Source organism: Pelodiscus sinensis, chromosome 8 (genome assembly GCF_052426305.1).
Source record: "Pelodiscus sinensis isolate ZL-2025 chromosome 8, ASM5242630v1, whole genome shotgun sequence".
Classification (NCBI taxonomy): domain Eukaryota; kingdom Metazoa; phylum Chordata; order Testudines; family Trionychidae; genus Pelodiscus; species Pelodiscus sinensis.
Window position 1 is genome coordinate 60,170,899 of NC_143059.1, and position 18,385 is coordinate 60,189,283.

Sequence of the window (18,385 nt, forward strand, 5' to 3'; positions counted from 1 at the left end):
TTTCATTACAGTGTATAGTTGAATACAAATTGTTTGTAATTGTGATTTTGTTAACATTAAATGAGTATACTAGTAGGAAATTGTTTTATTTCACTAACTACAAATTTTCTGTTTTCATTTTTTTTATTTTAAACAGTCAAAAAAAAAAAAAAACCAAAACCAAACCAAAAACATTGCAAAGTGCAAACGTGTAAAAGCCAACTAAAGAGGGCGGGGGAGGAGTGGCCAAAATTTTTTTTGCTTGGGATGACAAAAAACCTAGAGCCGGCCCTGTTAGTGACTTCTTTGAAATGTTTAATGACCCTTTTGAAAGTTTGTTATATTTTGTTCTACACTGAATTTGTGGCCCTGTTATAAAATGTCTATATGCATATGAAAGTTATTTTATAAAGGTACCTTGCAGGAAGGGGACCTGTATAAATAAATACAGGGTGATGTCATGCCAAGAGTCTACTACAAACACCTCCCCAGGAAGATGAGGTGGATAAGGCTTTTTTTTTTTTTTAATAGCTAACAATCATCCAAAGTGCAGGATTTGGTGGTGATGGGTGACTTCAACTATCCAGACATATGTTGGGAAACTAACATAGCAGGGCACAGACTATCCAATAAGTTCTTAGATTGCATTGGAGACAATTTTTTATTTCAGAAGGTTAAGAAAGCTACTGGGGGGAAGCTGTGCTAGATTTGATTTTAACAAATAGGAGGGAACTGGTTGAAAATTTGAAAGTGGGAGGTAGCTTGGGTGAAAATGATCATGAAATCATAGAGTTAATGATTCTAAGGAACGGTAAAAGGGAGAACAGCAAAATAGAGACAATGGATTTCAATAATTATTGGAGATTGATGCTGATTCTGGGAGAGTCCAGGCCGGTCCTGGAAGGTGGACAACTCTTCCTATAACCAGTAGCCAAGGCCTACTCAGTCCTCCTTGCTGCTGCTTCCCTGGGCTACTTCTTCCCGCAGGCTCTCTCTCCCACAACTGCTCTAGGCTCTCTTTCCTCTCAGCTCCAGGATTCTCAGGCCTGATCAACACTAGACAAAGCAGTTCAGCTTAAGATATGCCATCCAGCTACACAAAATGTGTACAGGCAGTCCCCGACTTACGCGGATCCGACTTATGTCGGATCCGCAGTTACGAACGGGGCTGCCCCAGAGTTACGAACGGTCCTGCCGCCCGTGTACTCTGAGGCTTTGCTCTGCGTCTCCCTGGTCTGCAGACCAGGAAGACGCAGAGCAAAGCCGCGGAGGGGCTCGGGCAGCGGGGCAGCCCCGCTGCCCGAGCCCCCCCTCCCCCGCGCGGCTTTGCAAAGCCGCGGGGAAGCCAGCGGCGGGGCAGCCCAGGCGCGCCTGGACTGCTCCGCTGCTGGCTTCCCCGCGGCTTTGCAAAGCAGCAGGGGGGCTCGGGCAGCGGGGCACCCCAGGCGCGCCTGGGCTGCTCCACCGCCGGCTTCCCCGCGGCTTTGCAAAGCTGCAGGGGGGCTCGGGCAGCGAGGCAGCCCAGGCTGCCTGGACTGCTCCGCTGCCGGCTTCCCCGAGGCTTTGCAAAGCGGCGGGGGGGCTCGGGCAGCGGGGCACCCCAGGCGCGCCTGGGCTGCTCCGCTGCCGGCTTCCCCGAGGCTTTGCAAAGCCGCGGGGGAAGCCGGCAGCGGGACAGCCCAGACGCCCCGCGGCTGTCCCGCTGCCGGCGTCCTCAGTGGCTTTGCTCCCCGTCTCCCTGGTCTGCTGGTCTCCAGCAGACCAGGGAGACGGGGAGCAAAGCCGCGGAGGACCCAGGCGGCGGGACCGCGGTGCGTCTCGGTCTGCCGCCCGTGTCTTCCTGGTCTGCTGGGGTGGGGGGGGGGGGGGCGAAGCTAATATGCCCCCCCCCCTGAGCAGACTAGGCTTTTCTCCGGACGCCTGTGGCAGAGCAGCTGGGGTGCTGCCGGTTGGTCCCGCAGCGCCGCTCTGGGCGCTACTGGTCCAACCCAGCAGCACCCCAGCTGCTCTGGTCCTGATTCAGCCACTGCTGGTCAGTTTCAGCAGCGGCTGAATCAGGATTCCTGGGGCAGAGCAGATGGGATGCTGCTGGGTTGGTCCAGTAGTGCCGAGGAGCGGCGCTACTGGAGCAACCCAGCAGCACCCCAGCTGCTCTGCCCCAGGCGTCCTGATTTAGCCGCTGCTGAAACTGACCAGTGCTGACTACAGGAAGCCCGAGGCAGAGTTGCTCTGCCCCGGGCTTCCTGGAATCAGCTGCTGATCAGTTTCAGCAGCAGCTGACTTGGGGACGCTTGGGGTTCTTAAGTTGATTCTGTATGTAAGTCAGAATTGGCGGTCAGTTTCAGCAGCGGCTGAATCTGGACGCTAGTTCCGACTTACATTCAGATTCAACTTAAGAACAAACCTACAGTCCCTATCTTGTACGTAACCCGGGGACTGCCTGTATTTGTATTCAGCTTACTGTAAGCCAAGCCACCACATTGCAGGAAGCTGATGGGAACACATGCTCCCATCACCTTCCCTTATTCCTCACAGAATGAGGAGTACAGGATGCCAGTGGGGGCTGTCCTCAGTGTTTGATTAGGGGAGTCTACACTAGACCCACTAAATCAAACACCTGAAGATCGATCTCCAGAGAGTCAATCTTCTCCACAGTGTGGACGTACCCTCAATGCCCTCCCTTTGGGATCCCCTAATAAATATCTTACACTAAAAGTATCTAGCAAGTATCCACATTCTGTCCTTTTTATCAGGGCTAGCACTAGAGCCTTCTCTAGGTTGCTCCTGGCTGCTTGCCAGACTTGTCTGGCTGTGATCACGGAACTTCCTCTTCACACTCCCAGATTCTATACAGCTCTCCACTCCCAGATTCTATACAGCTCCCTTCTGCTACAGGCTTCTTTTCTTTATACCAACCACTCAGCTCATGCTCACCCGGGTTTCACGAGCATTTAAACTTGGCTCTTCCTCCAGATCCAGCTTGGTATGTTAATTGGACTCATAGGCCCACATTAACCCATTCAGGGCTTGTGTTGGGGATGCATTCCATCACACAGAAAAAAGTGAACACTGAATCCCCGTGAGATGACGTTCATTGATATGTCACAGTGAATATTTCACGGGTAGAACCAAGTCAGTTATCTTAACCCCCAGAGAAGTTAATCAGATAAGCAGGCGTGTGGCTGTCAAATGCTGTTATCGGTGACTGCAATAAAAAGAGGTATTTAACAACATCCACGTTTAGAAAAGAATCTGGAAGATGGCCAGCAAATGTCTCCTATTACGTTGCTCTCGCTTTGAAATTCCAAAGGTTTACATGAGCTGGGAGGCGTGACTAAGGAGTGTCAGGATTAGCTAATGATTAAAGTAGTTCTTGTCGGTACATAAACTGCCATTTTAGGAATGGTGTTATTGAAAACTGCTGAGTCTAGTGCTGCTGCTAGCACTATGCTCTCCAGTCGCTGGACTCAGGGGCTACGTCTACACTGGCCCCTTTTCCGGAAGGGGCATGTTAATTTCAGCTATCGTTAATAGGGAAATCCGCGGGGGATTTAAATATCCCCCGCGGCATTTAAATAAAAATGTCCGCCACTTTTTTCCGGCTTTTAGAAAAGCCGGAAAAGAGCGTCTACACTGGCCCCGATCCTCCGGAAAAAGCGCTCTTTTCCGGAGGATCTTATTCCTACTTTTCTAAAAGCCGGAAAAAAGCGGCGGACATTTTTATTTAAATGCCGCGGGGGATATTTAAATCCCCCGCGGATTTCCCTATTACGATAGCTGAAATTAACATGCCCCTTCCGGAAAAGGGGCCAGTGTAGACGAGCCCAGGGAGTGCAAGGAATGGGAATGGGACTAGCCCTCATGCAAGGGGGTAGTTGGAGTGGGGATAGCTTCTTGGATTTTGCTTGCCCTTTCCCATAGTGGGTCACATGGAACTGGCACTTAATTTTCTTATAGAAATATTAATATATGAATAAAGCGTTTAGAGCTAGATTTTGATTTAAAGGTGAAGCGTGGGCTAGCATGAGCTGCACAGCATGGAAAGCTCCCAGCAGGAGTTTTTGCTCTGGTTGATATTCCTCCCAGGAGTACCCAAAGAGCAGTAACAACACCTGATGTTAACAGTACATCATTCACTTTAGTCCAGGAGTGGCAAGCTCTACTGGTCAATGCAAATGGAGAGGGAGGTCCCTGCTCCTTTTGAGTGCCACTGTTTATGTTAGCAGTGTGAAATTCCACATACCACTGTCTCCTGCACAAGAGTAGAAATTGGTTAGGGGATTGTTCCTTTCATCTCTTTGCTCTTTTTTGCTACTATGAATACTCCAGGCCTTTACACAGTGGTCCTTAAATCTGGTCATTCCAAATGCTGTAGGATTGCTCTACCACACTTCTACAGGATGATCCTAAGTAATTCTCACAACTGATAGAGAAACTGCAGATTATAAGAATATTCTTTCAATTATAAGTCTGTGTCTTGCTTCAAGGGAAGAAATAACAACAAAGATGTCTGAACAAATATAGAGTGTCTTTTTTTTTCTGATATACCTGTACTAAAGACATGTGGGAGCAAAGACCTCTGAACAGTTAATCATTCCTTAAAGAGAACAGACTTTGCAAATCCTTCAGAATATCCACTTCTTATAACCATGTTATTGGTCTTGACTGGAGGGAGACTGATTATTTAGTCCTAGCTTTTGCCCATATTTAAAAAGAATCCTAGATTATACTTTGGGTGCATCATTATGGAAGAAATACAAAATGAAGGACCAATATTCATTGATACAGTAGATGCCTCTTAGTTTATTTCTGCCAAAAGAGAGAGAGTGATATCAGGGGCAGCCCGTGGATGCAGGCAACCTTGGCAGTTGCCTAGGGCGCCATGTTTAATGCGGCGCCAATGATGACATCATGCCATTGAGGGCTATGCAGGCGGGGGCGCCGATTACGCATTCCGCATAGGGCGCCAGTTGCCAGCAGCTCTCCTCGAGCCGCTCCTGAGTGATATAGTTCATGTGGTTGTACATTCTTTCAATAAAGAATGTCACTTATTCGCAAGTTTCTATCAATGCTGATGATCAATAAAATGTATAGTTAAATAAAATGAGCAGCAACAGTTTTAACTAATTTAACATCAAAACCTTGCTCCTGAATTAACTGAAATCTGTCTGTACTGCAGCATCTTCATACTGTCAAAAGAAGAAGAATGGTCCAATGAATGAAGTTCTAGCCTTGGACTCAGGAGACTCTCAGTCAGGACCTTGTTTCCCACAAACTACCTGTGTGACCTTTAGCAAGTCACTTAGGGATAGATTTTTAAAAGCACTTAGATATCTAAAGATGCATATTGTTGCCTAGTAAGATCTTAGGTGCCTAAGTGTGCCTAGGTGCCTAAGTGTTTTTAAAAATCCTACTAGGTGTCTATCACATCTTTAGGCCTCTAAATACCTTTTAAAAAGCTGCCTCTCTGTGCCTCAGTTCCCCATCTGTAAAATGGGATAGTAGTAGTTCCCTCCCTCTTCAGGATGTGTAAGAATAAATTATGAGGCACTCAAATAATGGGGGCCATTCCTATCATAGGCTATTTTAAAAATACTTTGCTACCTTAACCAGAATAACTGAGCAAAATTCTCTCTATTGAATCTCTACTTTAAAAAAAAATGAAGACAATATATTGGGTTTTTCTCAGAAAATTGTTCATATGTATTGCGCTAAAGACAGAACAATGTCTGAAATCCAGGATGGGATATTTGGCCTTGATTTGATCCAAAGGGCTGCCAACAAACCAAATCTCCCATTCCATTCCTCATATAAGGTCTCCAAGTGAATGTGTACACTGCATGCTGGTCCATGTCAGTTGACTTTGACGCACGGGGCTGTAAAATTGTGGGGAAACATTCGGGCTCAAGCTGGAGTCCAGGATCTGGTACCCTCCCCCATCATAGGGTACTAGAGATTGGGCTCCAGAATCTACACTACAGTATAACAGCCCTGCAACCTAACCTCTGTGAGGCTGAGTCAGCTGACAGACAGTCTTCCCCCTCAATACAAACTTTGTGGTGTGTGCGCTACTTCCCACCAGGCCTGCTGACAGGGGTGAGGGGAAAACAGGGTAACCTCCCTGAGGCCTTGCAATTCTAACGGGCCCGGAGTTCTGGCCATCATACCACTGGCAGGGAGGGGCAGGGAGAACTGAGGTTCAAGGCTTCAGGCCAAATGAACTCTTCAGGGGTTCCAAGGTTAGTGGATTTTGTGGGCACTCCTAGGCTCTGGGGTAAAGTAAAAAATGAGGAATCATGCCAGTGCGTGGGATAGAGATGGGAGTGCATGATCTAGATGGGAGGTAGGGTGCTGGAGTAGGCTGAGTGTAGGGTGTCTGGCCAAAGGAGAGGGGGCAGGAGCAGGCTGGGGTAGGTGTCTGGCTAGAGGGAGGGGGCAGGAGGAAACTGGGGGTAGGTGTCTGGCCAGGGGGAGGGGGCAGGGGCAGGATGGGGGTGCAGGGTCTGTGTGGCACTTACTTGCTTTTGCGCACCACACTGTTCTCAGGCTCCCTGTCCCAGACACAGCTTCCCGTTGGTCCATTAGCTGGATTCTGGCCAATGGAGCAGTAGGAAAAGCCTCCAGGCACATGTCTGTGCACCGCTGTTCCCTCAGCTAGTGAAGGGGGAGTGCCTGTGAGTGTGTGTGGCTCCACTTTCTCCCCGATCATGCAGCAAGACTCAGGGCTTTCTCCACCCCTACCATCCCTCAATAGGATGTCGGTGTTGGCTCCAATCTTGCGGGAGGGTGCAAGGCTAGATTGCCAGCATGGGCTCCCCATTGTGAGGGGGCATCGAGCTCAAGCTGTAAACCATATTTGGTCGCTGACCTCTGCTCCAAGGGCAGTGTGTGTCGGGGGGGAGCACACTCTGGGCAATGTTGAGGGCTATGGGGAAGGGGACCAGCATGGTATGCTCGCTATCTTTCTTCTTCTACTTGACATCCTGCCCCTTCCAGGAGTAAGGAGGCCACCTCCCCCACTTTCCTTTCTCCTGCTTCCAACCCAAGGCTTCATAGAATCTCTCTTAAATCGTCCCTGTGAGGAGAGGGCTTCACAGAAAATGTAAAATGAGGTGTCATCAGAGGAGGTTTTGGAACAAATTGATAAACTTTACAGTAACAAGTCAGGTCTAGAGAACATGACCTATGAAGGAAGGCTGAAAGAACTGGGTTTGTTTAGTTTAGAAAAGAGAAGACTGAGGGGGGACATGATAGCCGTTTTCAGGTATCTAAAAGGGTGTTATAAGGAGGAGGGAGAAAACTTGTTCATCTTGGCCCCTGAGGACAGAACAAGAAGCAATGGGCTTAAACTGCAGCAAGGGAGGTTTAGATTGGATGTTAGGAAAAAGTTCCTAACCGTCAGGGTGGTCAAGCACTGGATTAAATTGCCCAGGGAGGTTGTGAAATCTTCACCTCTGGAGATACTTAAGAGTAGGTTAAATAAATGTCTATCAGGGATGGTCTAGACAGTACTTGGTCCTGCCATGAGGGCAGGGGACTGGACTCGATGACCTCCCAAGGTCCTTTCCAGTCCTAGTATTCTATGATTCTAAGTCACCGGGACCAAACAGCATTCAACCAAGAGTTCTGAAAGAACTCAAATGTGAAATTGCGGAACTATGAACTGTGGTCTATAATCTATGCTCTAAATCAGCTTCTGTACCTAATAACTGGAAGATAGCTAATGTGATGCCAATATTTAAAAAGGGCTCTAGAGGTGATCCTGGCAATTACAGAGCAGTAAGTCTATCGTCAGTACCGGGAAAATTAGTTGACACTATAGTAAAGAATAAAATTGTCAGACACATAGATGAACATAATTTGTTGAAGGAAAGTCAACATTGTTTCTGTAAAGGGAAATAATGCCTTACTAATCTACTAGGCTACATCTACACTGCAAGGTTTTTGCACAAAAACAGCTGTGAAAAACAAACAAAACAAAACAAACAAAAGGAAATTTTTCTTCACTCAGTGCACAGTCATCCTGTGGAACACTTTGACAGAGGATGTTGTGAAGACCATAACTTTAACAGGGTTCAAAAAAGATAAATTTATGGAGGTTAGGTCCATCAATACTTATTAGCCAGAATGGGTAGAAATGGTGTCCCTACCCTCTGTTTGTCTGGAAATGGATGACAGGAGAAGAATCACGTGATGATTACCTGTTGTGTTCCCTCCCTCTGGGGCATCTGATATTGGCCACTATTGGCAGACAGGATCCTGGGCTAGATGGAACTTTGGTCTGACCCAGTATGGCTGTTCTTATGTTCTATGTCCTTAAGGAGGTTGAATTATGCTCCCTCTCAGCCCCATTGCCCAGAGATATCTTCCGTGAGTAGATAGTCCCATGATCTGAGAGACTCCATGTGATTCGGGGGCCAATCTGTTGCCTATTCTGGGGAGGAGTATGTGAGTGTGGAACTCTACCTTAATTATCAGAATTCTCCTCCCTAAAGGGCTAATTACTACAGGATTTCCCATGGCAGGCCCCTGGTCCTGACTCTGTTACTGACTGCAGCGTGAACTAGGAAAGATTTTAACCATGCTGCGCCTCAGTTTTTCCGTCTATAAAATGGAGATAATATACACTTTTGCAGAGTTCTTTGGAAATGAAAATTGCTCAAAAGTACAGTGTAATTATTATTAGTCTTTTATGAAGTAATAACTATTTGTATAATTATTTAGGCCTTCTGAAACTCTGTGATGAATGTGAATTTGCTTTTACTCTTCATTTTCTGTTTAAATAGGCTATGACACTGTTTTTGTTTTTTTGCCAATTACAATACTGCCATCTTCTATCTCTTTTAAAAAAAATAACTGAAACAATAAAGTGTATTCATGTTACAGGCTAATATAATACATTCTTTTACAGTATTGGAAAATAATCAAGCTGTCTAGTAGGAGGTTATTTTCTCTTTTGTGTGTTCAATAAAAAGAAACTCTTACAGCAAAATCTCTTTTTGGAACACTTGGTTAATAAGAAACAATACTGAAGGCCTCTTCTGGCTATTATTTAAATGATGGATCTGTGAATGTTTTTGCAAAATGCTTTTTTTCCCAAAGAATTACAACTTGACATAGGTCCAGTTAATGAAGCTCTAATGTGGAATTACAGAAATTAAATATTTTGGCAGAATTCTGTAGTAGTGTCTTAATTTTGTACATATTTTAATGGAGGGGTTGACTGTGTATCTTGTTTCATAGTATCAGACCAGATTTTGTACCTACTCCTGGAGGCATATTACAGCCTCCCGAGGCATGCTGTAATTTATACTGAGGACTGTCATATTAGTTTTGAGATGGTAAAACAAAATGTGATTAAAAATTGATTTTGGATGCCTGAAATTGTGAGCTAGGCCTTGCGAGTTGCTGAGCACCTGCAGGCTATGTCTTCACTGGTAGGTTCTTGCGCAAGAACATCTTGCGCAAGGGTTCTTGTGCAAGAAGTTTTGCGCAAGAACATGTCCACACTGCCATGTGCAAGATCTGCTTTTGCGCAAGAGCATCCATGGCAGTATGGATGCTCTCTAGCGCAATAAAGCTCTGATGGCCATTTTAGCCATAGGGCTTTCTTGCACAAGAACCCCCTGCCGCGCGTCCACAGTGCCATCTTGCACAAGAACTCTTGCGCAAGAGAGCTTAAACCTGTTAGAAAAGAGCGTAGTTCTTGCACAAGAAGCTCTCTCTTACCACGCTCTACTGTAAACCTTCTTGCACAAGAGCAGGTGGGCAGTGTGGACACTCTGCGGAAGAACGGCCATTCTTGCGCAATAATCTGCCCAGAGTAGACATAGCCACAGATGCCTTTTGACTTTGGATTGATGTTCTAAGTGCTCAGTATCTGAAAATCAGGCCCACACGTGGGTTGGTTAATAAAACCAAGTGAAGGCAAGGGAACTTTCTGGTTCTTTACAATGAGGCTACGTCTACACTGGCCCCTCTTCCGGAAGGGGCATGTAAATTTCAGCAGTCGTCGTAGGGAAATGCGCGGGGGATTTAAATATCCCCCGCGGCATTTAAATAAAAATGTCCGCCGCTTTTTTCCGGCTTTTAAAAAAGCCGGAAAAGAGCGTCTAGACTGGCCCCGATCCTCCGGAAAAAGTGCCCTTTTCCGGAGGCTCTTATTCTTACTTTAAAGATTTTGCAGAAACCTCCACAAAGTTGCATTTTGCCTGCCCAGCCATAATGACACCTTACTTTAAAGTAAGAATAAGAGCCTCCGGAAAAGGGCACTTTTTCCGGAGGATCGGGGCCAGTCTAGACGCTCTTTTCCGGCTTTTTTAAAAGCCGGAAAAAAGCGGCGGACATTTTTATTTAAATGCCGCGGGGGATATTTAAATCCCCCGCGCATTTCCCTACGACGACTAGTGAAATTAACATGCCCCTTCCGGAAAAGGGGCCAGTGTAGACGTAGCCTGAGTGTGTAGTTTGGATCCAGAGACTTGGTAGCAGTTTGCAGGGTTTTGTTAAGTAAATATATATTAAATGTTTGAAAGGGAGGTTTACACTGTTGTGAAATGTCTATGTAAGGTTATTTATAGTCTATTGTTAGAAATTGTGAATGAAATATTTAAATATGAATCTGCTCTTTAAACAATGAAATTCCCCAAAGGAGGATTAAGACTTGCTTGTGCAATGGGGTGAGCACTCTTGGCACTAATCCAGTGAAGTGTACTTTTAAACTTAAGCACCTGCGTAGTCCCATAAGCTTTCAGGGTTAAGCCCTCGATGTGTGGCATGATTGGAACATAGCTTATATTTAGAATAATACATGGTTTCTTGTAGGACTTGTACAGTGCAGGTGTCATTATGGCTGGGCAGGCAAAATGCAACTTTGTGGAGGTTTCTGCAAAATCTAACCCGATCTGGAGGTATGCAATCCCTGGCTCTTTTGCAAGGGATGGCAAGTAAACATTGACCTTGATAGTTTTGGCAGCTAACTCCTAGAGCTTCCACCCCCATGACTATGTCATTACATCACTGGAGAGATGGTGGATATTAGTTTTTGTCATAATCTACCTTCATCCCTGATGGCATCAGTGACCTCACCGTATTTTCTTGCTTTAACTCTCCTGCTTCCACTCTCAAACACCTTGTGACTCAGCTACTATCCACCATGCAAACAATTTCTGTTTTCTTAAAAAAAAAAAAATTGTATTGTTTTCATAATTCAAACTATAATATCTTTTGTGTGTTGAGTTTTCATAATGACTAACATGACCAATATAGAGGTTGGCTCTTTGGCTGGCTCTCTTCAGCTCTTCAAATTCCTTTTAGTGTGTCACTGAGTGAATCTGTATTTTTAATGCAGAGCAAGCTTGGTAATTCAAGATAAGAAGCGAGGTAAACCCCAGGAATTTGTATGATAATCTTTTAGAACAAAAAAAAACCAAAATAGTTTATGGCTTTTCCTATTTCATTATAAACATTTTAACATAACATACAAAACATGCAAGTAATAGATATATAAAAGGGAAGGAAATATCTCAAGTTTACCTCAGGCTACCTCTACACTGCAGGCTTCTTGTGCAAGAACTGTTTTACACAAGAGTTCTTGTGCAAAAGGTCTTCCACAAGAGTGCATCCACACTGCCATGTGCTTTTGTGGAAGAGATTTGTTTTTGCGCAAGAGTGTCCATGGCAGTGTGGATGCTCTCTTGCACAAGAAAGCTCTGATAGCCATTTTAGCCATAAGGCTTTCTTGTGCAAGAAACCCCTGTTGCCTTTTTGTGGAAGGGCTCTTGCGCAAGAGGGCTTATTCCTCGTGGGGAGAGGAATAATTCTTGTGCAATAAGTCCTGTTTTCTGATGCTTTACTGTAAATTTACTTGTGCAAGAATGCACGTGCAGTGTAGATGCTCTGCAAATTTTTGCACAAGAACAGCTGTTCTTGCTCAAAACCCTGCAGTGTAGTCATAGCCTCAGAGTTTATTGCAAGCATAGGGGGTCCAGTTCTTTGGTGATATGTTTACTTGCAAGCTGTCATTCACCCACTAACTTTGGCATTCTAGGCTAAAACAGGATATGTTCCTTGATAAACAAGGAAGGAAAAATCTGTCTTTAGCTAGAATTATTAAATTCCTCCCCTGCAAGATGGACTGTGATTTCCTATAGAGTGATAATCCTACTCCCAGGTTAATCAGCCTGATTTTGAGCTTATTTATATTGGTGTAAATCTAGAGTAAGTCCATCAGTCGAGGAGTGAGTTCAGAATTGGGCCCTCTGAATTCAGTGGGAGCAGCCCTGGACTCGGTGTATTTTTAGATTTTGTATGAACATGTGGTTCATAATTTAAGTAAAATCAGACATGTTGGCTCTAGCTAATCTAAAATTTGCCAGGAAATTAATATGTTCTGTTCTTTTCACTTTATTTACAGTTTTAATAATCAGTTACTTATCTTTCTTGCATTTTAGGTGCAGGGTCATGTTCTTAATGGGTGATTGAATCAGTTCCTCGGTCATCTCTAATGTACTCTGCAAATGAAGGGATCAAACCAATATTTGCCCACATCACATTGGAGTTCAGAGAATTTCAGACATATAAAGAATAAATATGAATGTTCCAAGGTAGAAAACAAACTCGCTGCAAGTATAAGTTCATACAGATCTTTCACTTTCTTTTTCAGAATTTGGGCATTAGAACTATAACGGATTAGCTATGATACAGGAATTGGAAAAATACATTGTAGGTGTTTGATGTGCATGTGAACAAACTGAACATCTCACAGCAAGATATCTTACAAGACTGGGAAGAGATGACAAGAAAATGAAGAAGTGGGGAGGAAAAAGAAGCACAGAACAGGTCTTTATAGTTCACGTGTATGAGTTTTTTGTTTGTATTGTGGCTATCTTTATCTAATTGCACCTGCTATGTTTGTGAGCATATTTTTGTGAAACGACACGTATGCCTTAGTAAATTATGGGTCTAGCTAAGGAAGGGAAAGGGAGATGCAATTGATTGGTCAGCATGAGAATAAAGTTCAAATTGCTAGCTACGCCCCTAGTTTAATAGATATTCCTGGAGTGAACACAGAGCTGTAATTCACTTGAGAGCTTTTGCTGATACCATGAACCACAGGACCACAGCTCCAGCAGTTTATGACTGGCAGTTTGTCTCAAGCAAGTTCAACCTTAAATTCATTTTTGGGCTACGTGTTATGCATTATATATATACTACATTAACATCTGTATTTTATGCTGAAAGTGTAACACTTTAAACAGTAAATGTTTAGTTTCTAAACTAACCAAGCTCAATGAACTATGTACCACAGGGTGAACCGAATTTCTGCTACCTTAAATATCGGGAAACACGAACATTACAAGGTAAGCGGGGGTTTTTTCGCTACCTTCGGGTTCAGTGGTACCTTGTAAGGCATGGGCCTGCATTAGTGATAGGGTAGAAGTACACTCTCTCACAATGAGGCTATGTCTACACTAAAGAGTTTTTTTGGAAGAACTTCTCTTATGTCCACACTGGAATCATGTTCTTTTGAAACAAAATTGAAAGAACAGAGGGGGTTTTCCAACATTAATAAACCTCCTTCTACGAGGAAGATGCATTTTTCCAAAAGAGGTCTTTTGGAAAAAGGAGCATGTGGACGGGGAAGAGGGAGTTCTTTCGAAAGAAGAGGAAAGAGGATAAAGTACAGGTGCCCTGGTGGCCACTCCATTCACAGCTAAAATGAGAGAGAGTGTCAATTCAGTGTGGATGCAATCTTTCGAAAAAACAGATCACTTTTTCGATGCACTTTAGCAACGTGGATGCGTGCTCTTTCGTAAGAAGTTTTTTTGAAACATCTCTTCAGGAAAAACTTCTTCCGAAAGAAGCCTGCAGACTAAACGTAGCCTGTGACACTATACTTCAGGAAAGAACAGAGATAGCCCTGAACCAAAATTCTTAAACATCTTTCCAAGTTGTGGGAAGTTTTGAATGCTAGGAAGAATGTTGTGCAGCTGCTCCTCCTGGCCAGGATGTTCCACTGTTGCACTGCTTGTGGGTTTTATTACCATCTCCTCCTACTTTGCCGAGCTCGCTCAATTTTATGTCCTCTTCCTCGCACTATACAGGGGAAAATGTATTGATGATAAATGGAAGTTTGTTATATGTTAATTAGCTTATTAAATGTACACACAGCTGCACTATAGACTGGTATGGAGAGTTTCCTTCCCATCCTTTTCTAGCACAAGAGTAGGCTTGGAAAGGTTAGATTTTTATTGGTAAATGTCAATTTCACCAAACACCCAAACCAATGGAAAAGTATTTCCAATAATAATAATTGAAATGTACAGCTAGACAAAGTAACAAAAATGCTTTCTGAGTACTTACTGGTGTCAAAAATCCAGTTATTTAGATTTTTAAAATTAGGCTTCTCACAATGAATGAATAGTAAAGACAGGTATGATTTGTTGGTGTAAGGATAGTTATTTTGTATATTTTGACAAAGGATGAGGAAAGTTTGTTTTAATATTGACAAAGCTTCAACTTTTTGAATCTCAGCATCTACTGTTAGTAAATTGTCCGACCAGCCCCATAATTTCCATGGTGATATGGGTCACTTATAAAAAAAAAAAGCAAATTCTTCTAAATATACTTAACAAAAAATAGGTGTTTCCCAGGGGTGTGGATTCTGCTATTCTAAGAAATAACTGCACTAGGGAGATACTGTGTTTCTAGCCTACTTCTTCCTATGCCTGATTGAAGTGGTAAGGGGTGCGCGGGGTATGCGTAGCCCCACCCCGGGTGCGTGGCGCTCCTTACCACTTCAATCAGGCTTCCCCCATAGGTTGGTGTCCCGGGCAGCTGCCCAGCTAGCCCCCCCCTCACCTTATTCTGGCCCTGCTGGCACTAATGGGGATGATTATTAAGGCCAAGGGTATATTTAGATTCTCTGACACTTCAGTGTTTCTGTTCCTTTAATAAAAATCAAAATACTAAACTGTTTATATGGCTCCTGATTTCAACTAATCTCCACCCCTCTTCTGCCTTAACGTATGGCATTAAGATTGCCACTGCCCAAGATTACACTGATCTCCATCTGCTATATCTCCCTCTCACAGGCTAGATCTTCCTCCTGCAACCCCCCCCATCTGCTCTGTGCGAAGGCAGGCCACGCTTGTGCTGAAAGCACTGGACTTGGGAGCGCTGAGTGCAGTTCCTAGCTCTGCCTTAAACCCTAGTTAAGCAAGTCAGTCACGTCACCGCCCGGTGCCTCAGTTTCCCCCTCTGCCAGGCAGGGCTAATGCTTCCTTTCTCCCACCCTCTGGATTGCAAACTCTTTGGGGGGCAAGGGCTGCCTCATTCAGTACAACTGCAGAGGGGTGCCAGGCGCATCTCCCAGTAGCATCTTCTGATGACCTCCTCCCTTTGCTACCCACTCCCACTAGCTCTCCTGCTTCCCCAGCCTTGGCTCTTTCCCCCGGGCCCCATCCCCCCGCCGGAGCGTAGACACCTCGCACATGCTCACTGGGGCCGCGGCGGCGCTCTGAGCATGTGCAGGAGGGGGCCGGGCCGCCGCCGCTGCAGCGTGGGGCTGTGTCTGGCGCCCCTCCCGCCCAGGTCCCAGGTGAGGCTGCGCTGGGCGGGGTGAGGTGCGCAGCGGAGCCCCCTTCCCGCCTGGCGGCCGCGGCCTCTTTGCCCCGCGCTGCCCGCCCCGGGCGCTGCAGGCGGCATGAGCGGCTCCGAGGAGGAGCAGCGGCTGGAGCGGATCACCAGCCTGAAAGCGCAAGGTAAGGCAGCGGCGGCCGGCCTGCGGCGTGCGCCCGGGCCGCCAGGGGCTGGTGCGCTGCAGGGAGCGGCTGCTGGGGCAGGCTGGAGAGCCATTGCACCAGCCCGCGTGCGGCGGGACGTGCCCCAGCTGCTGGGCCAGCGGTTGCCAAGGGGGGGTCGGCGTTAGAGCGGTGAGGCTGGGCCAAGGGGTCCAGGCGCTGGCTAGGTGGATCTGGCGCCGCCTCCTTACCCATGTGTGACTCAGCTTGAGAAGAGGGGTGGGGACAAAGGCGCGCTACAACTGCTTACCTTGGCCTCAGCATCAGCCAGGGGAGGTGCGGCCGCACCTACCTGGTTTATTCTCCCTCTGCCACTTCCTTTTTGTTTCCATTTGAGATTTTCCTCTTGTTCCCTATTCTCTCGGTCAACTCCCCGTCGAGGTGTTTTATAGCTTTAATGGCTACACTCTTCCCTTTTCACTGGCTGTACATCAGTAAATCATCTTCCAGCACCCACCTATTTTTGCTTGATTGATTGTAGCCAGGGCTGCAGTTGGCATAGGGGATGATGGATGTGGGTTGATTTGGGCTGACGGGAGAGAGAATAAAATATTTCAAGATGTATGTGGTTTAACTTCTCTCTTTCTTGCTCCCAGCACTTGGGCAGAATAGCCTTTTAGTCGAATGAAAAATAATCCTGTGCAATAAACCCATTATCAGATCCCCAAATAAATTGCCTGAAATGGACCCTGGTGAACCCCAGACATATATCTTCCAAAAGGAGGCACATTAGGCAAAAGATTTCTGAGCAGAAGTGCCATTTGTTTCATGAGGTAAGACTGCAGCTACCCAGGAGTCTTGCAAGGGAAGCAAAAACTAGATACAGTTCCTTGCCATTTCTGAGCTAACTTTCAGAACCTTGTGTTCCCCTGAGGAATGCGGGACGTATTTAAAGTACTGAAGAAATAATAACAACTAAAAGTTTGTTCACTGCATAAGAATCATAGTCCACTCTTGATCTGGGTGCAAACCTCACATAGACATCAGTGAGACTTCTGTTGTGCCTAGAATGTGGTATGGAGTCCCTAGAATGTGGCATGGAGTCCTAAGTTCAACTGAAAATAAAATTTGGCCGTTGCTACCAATGAGTTTGCTACCCCTTCTTTAGTTGCTATCCTCTGCTTTTCATAAAGGCATTTGGTGTTTCAGCTCTGTGGATGTGGAGGTCTCTTGAATGCATGTTGTCACAGTTCAGGGCACCTGCACCTGGTATTTTCCCATTGTTGTGCAACAAGGGCACTTCCTCTCAGACTTCTAACTCCCCAGTTAGTGCAATCCAAGGGGCAGATCCACATGTCTCGCCCTGCTGATCCAGGTATTTGCAGGCTTCATAGTTCCTGCCCTTGCCTCTTTATTCCCAACACTGACAGATTGCCCAAGGACACCTGTTTGCTTTCTCCTCAGAGGTGGTTAATAGGTTTAATTGCTACAGTTTTAAAGTGCTTCCTAGGAAAGCCTGTTCTACTCTTTAGATAAAAAAGTGTAACAGAGAAGATCTATTAAAAACAAATAAACTACATGTATTCTAATGAGCTTATGAGAGTCCACCCCAACTCTATGGATTCTAGCAGGAGCAGTCCTTCAGTTGTGATTGCATTGTGATTGCAAGTGCACCAGTTTCAGCTCAGAACAAGCGCCTAGTCCTATGGGATATGGATAGATCCAGTCCTTTCAAACCTACCCTAAGGATTGGGGCCCTCTGTGGACCAATGATCCTGTCCCTTTGGTGAATCAAGAAGGCGGCCCTGAGCTAGTTTAAAACCAGGTTGTTTTCCAATCACCACCAACAACAAAACTGCCTTTCTTTGTCTCTTGGTCCCTGAAGAATGCATTTGGAACAAGAATTGTGTCTACCGCACCAAGGGAATGGCTTCAAACGGTTGATAATGGGGGAAATACATTAGCATCCACCTCCCTACCGGAGAAGAAACATACAATGCTAAAATAACATATACACACTTCACAACACTATTAATCCTAATTCATTGAGGCTTCTTAGTTCCATGAGGCTTTGTTCAGGATATGAAAGGGTATTGTTAGACTATCGCACTATTATACCATGATGTTTGGTTTAATCTCTAAGTAGAGAAATGACCTCCGAGAACTGGCTTTATCAAATACTTGCTTTACAAATATGCATTTTCTTGAGCATGGCAGCTCATGTCCTCACATACAAAGGATTTGTATCTGTGTAGTAGTCACATACAAAGAATTTGTAGCTTCACCTTTATTTTTTGCAGAAGACTTATGACTTGAGATGCATTTTGTTGGTGTATGTTACATCACATTTCCTTCAGCCATTCTTAAACTACCCTCTGCTGCAGTATGAAATTTTTGTTTCGAAAAGGAACTTTGCACCTACAGCTAGTAGTAGTTTGCATTGCTATATTAGAATAGTAGGATGCAATTTTCTCTTCTATCAAATAGGAATGATGTAGGTCTGGTGGTTGGCATGGGTGCTTATGTTGTGTATGAGTTTAGTCGGATATACATTTACCCCCTCTCCTTCATTGTATAGTAGAAGTTTTGCTATGTCTTTAACCAAAATTCACCTGAATTTTTCTACCATTAACTCTAAGACTTCAGAAAGTTTTAGAGGTGTG

General features: G+C 45.2%; 1 protein-coding gene across 2 annotated transcripts in view; it reads left to right on the plus strand.

Moving 5' to 3' along the window:
* Positions 1-15,495: 15,495 nt before the first annotated feature.
* The window catches only part of SHTN1 (shootin 1), a 109,317-nt gene continuing 106,427 nt past the window's right edge, over positions 15,496-18,385 (plus strand). Inside the window, exon 1 of one of the 2 annotated variants that reach the window (XM_075935385.2) lies at positions 15,496-15,743. In XM_075935385.2, coding sequence (XP_075791500.2) covers positions 15,686-15,743 — 58 coding nt within the window. In that variant the 5' untranslated portion in view covers positions 15,496-15,685. The remainder of the gene's footprint in view (positions 15,744-18,385) is intronic. The other variant, XM_075935384.2, reaches the window with a different exon arrangement.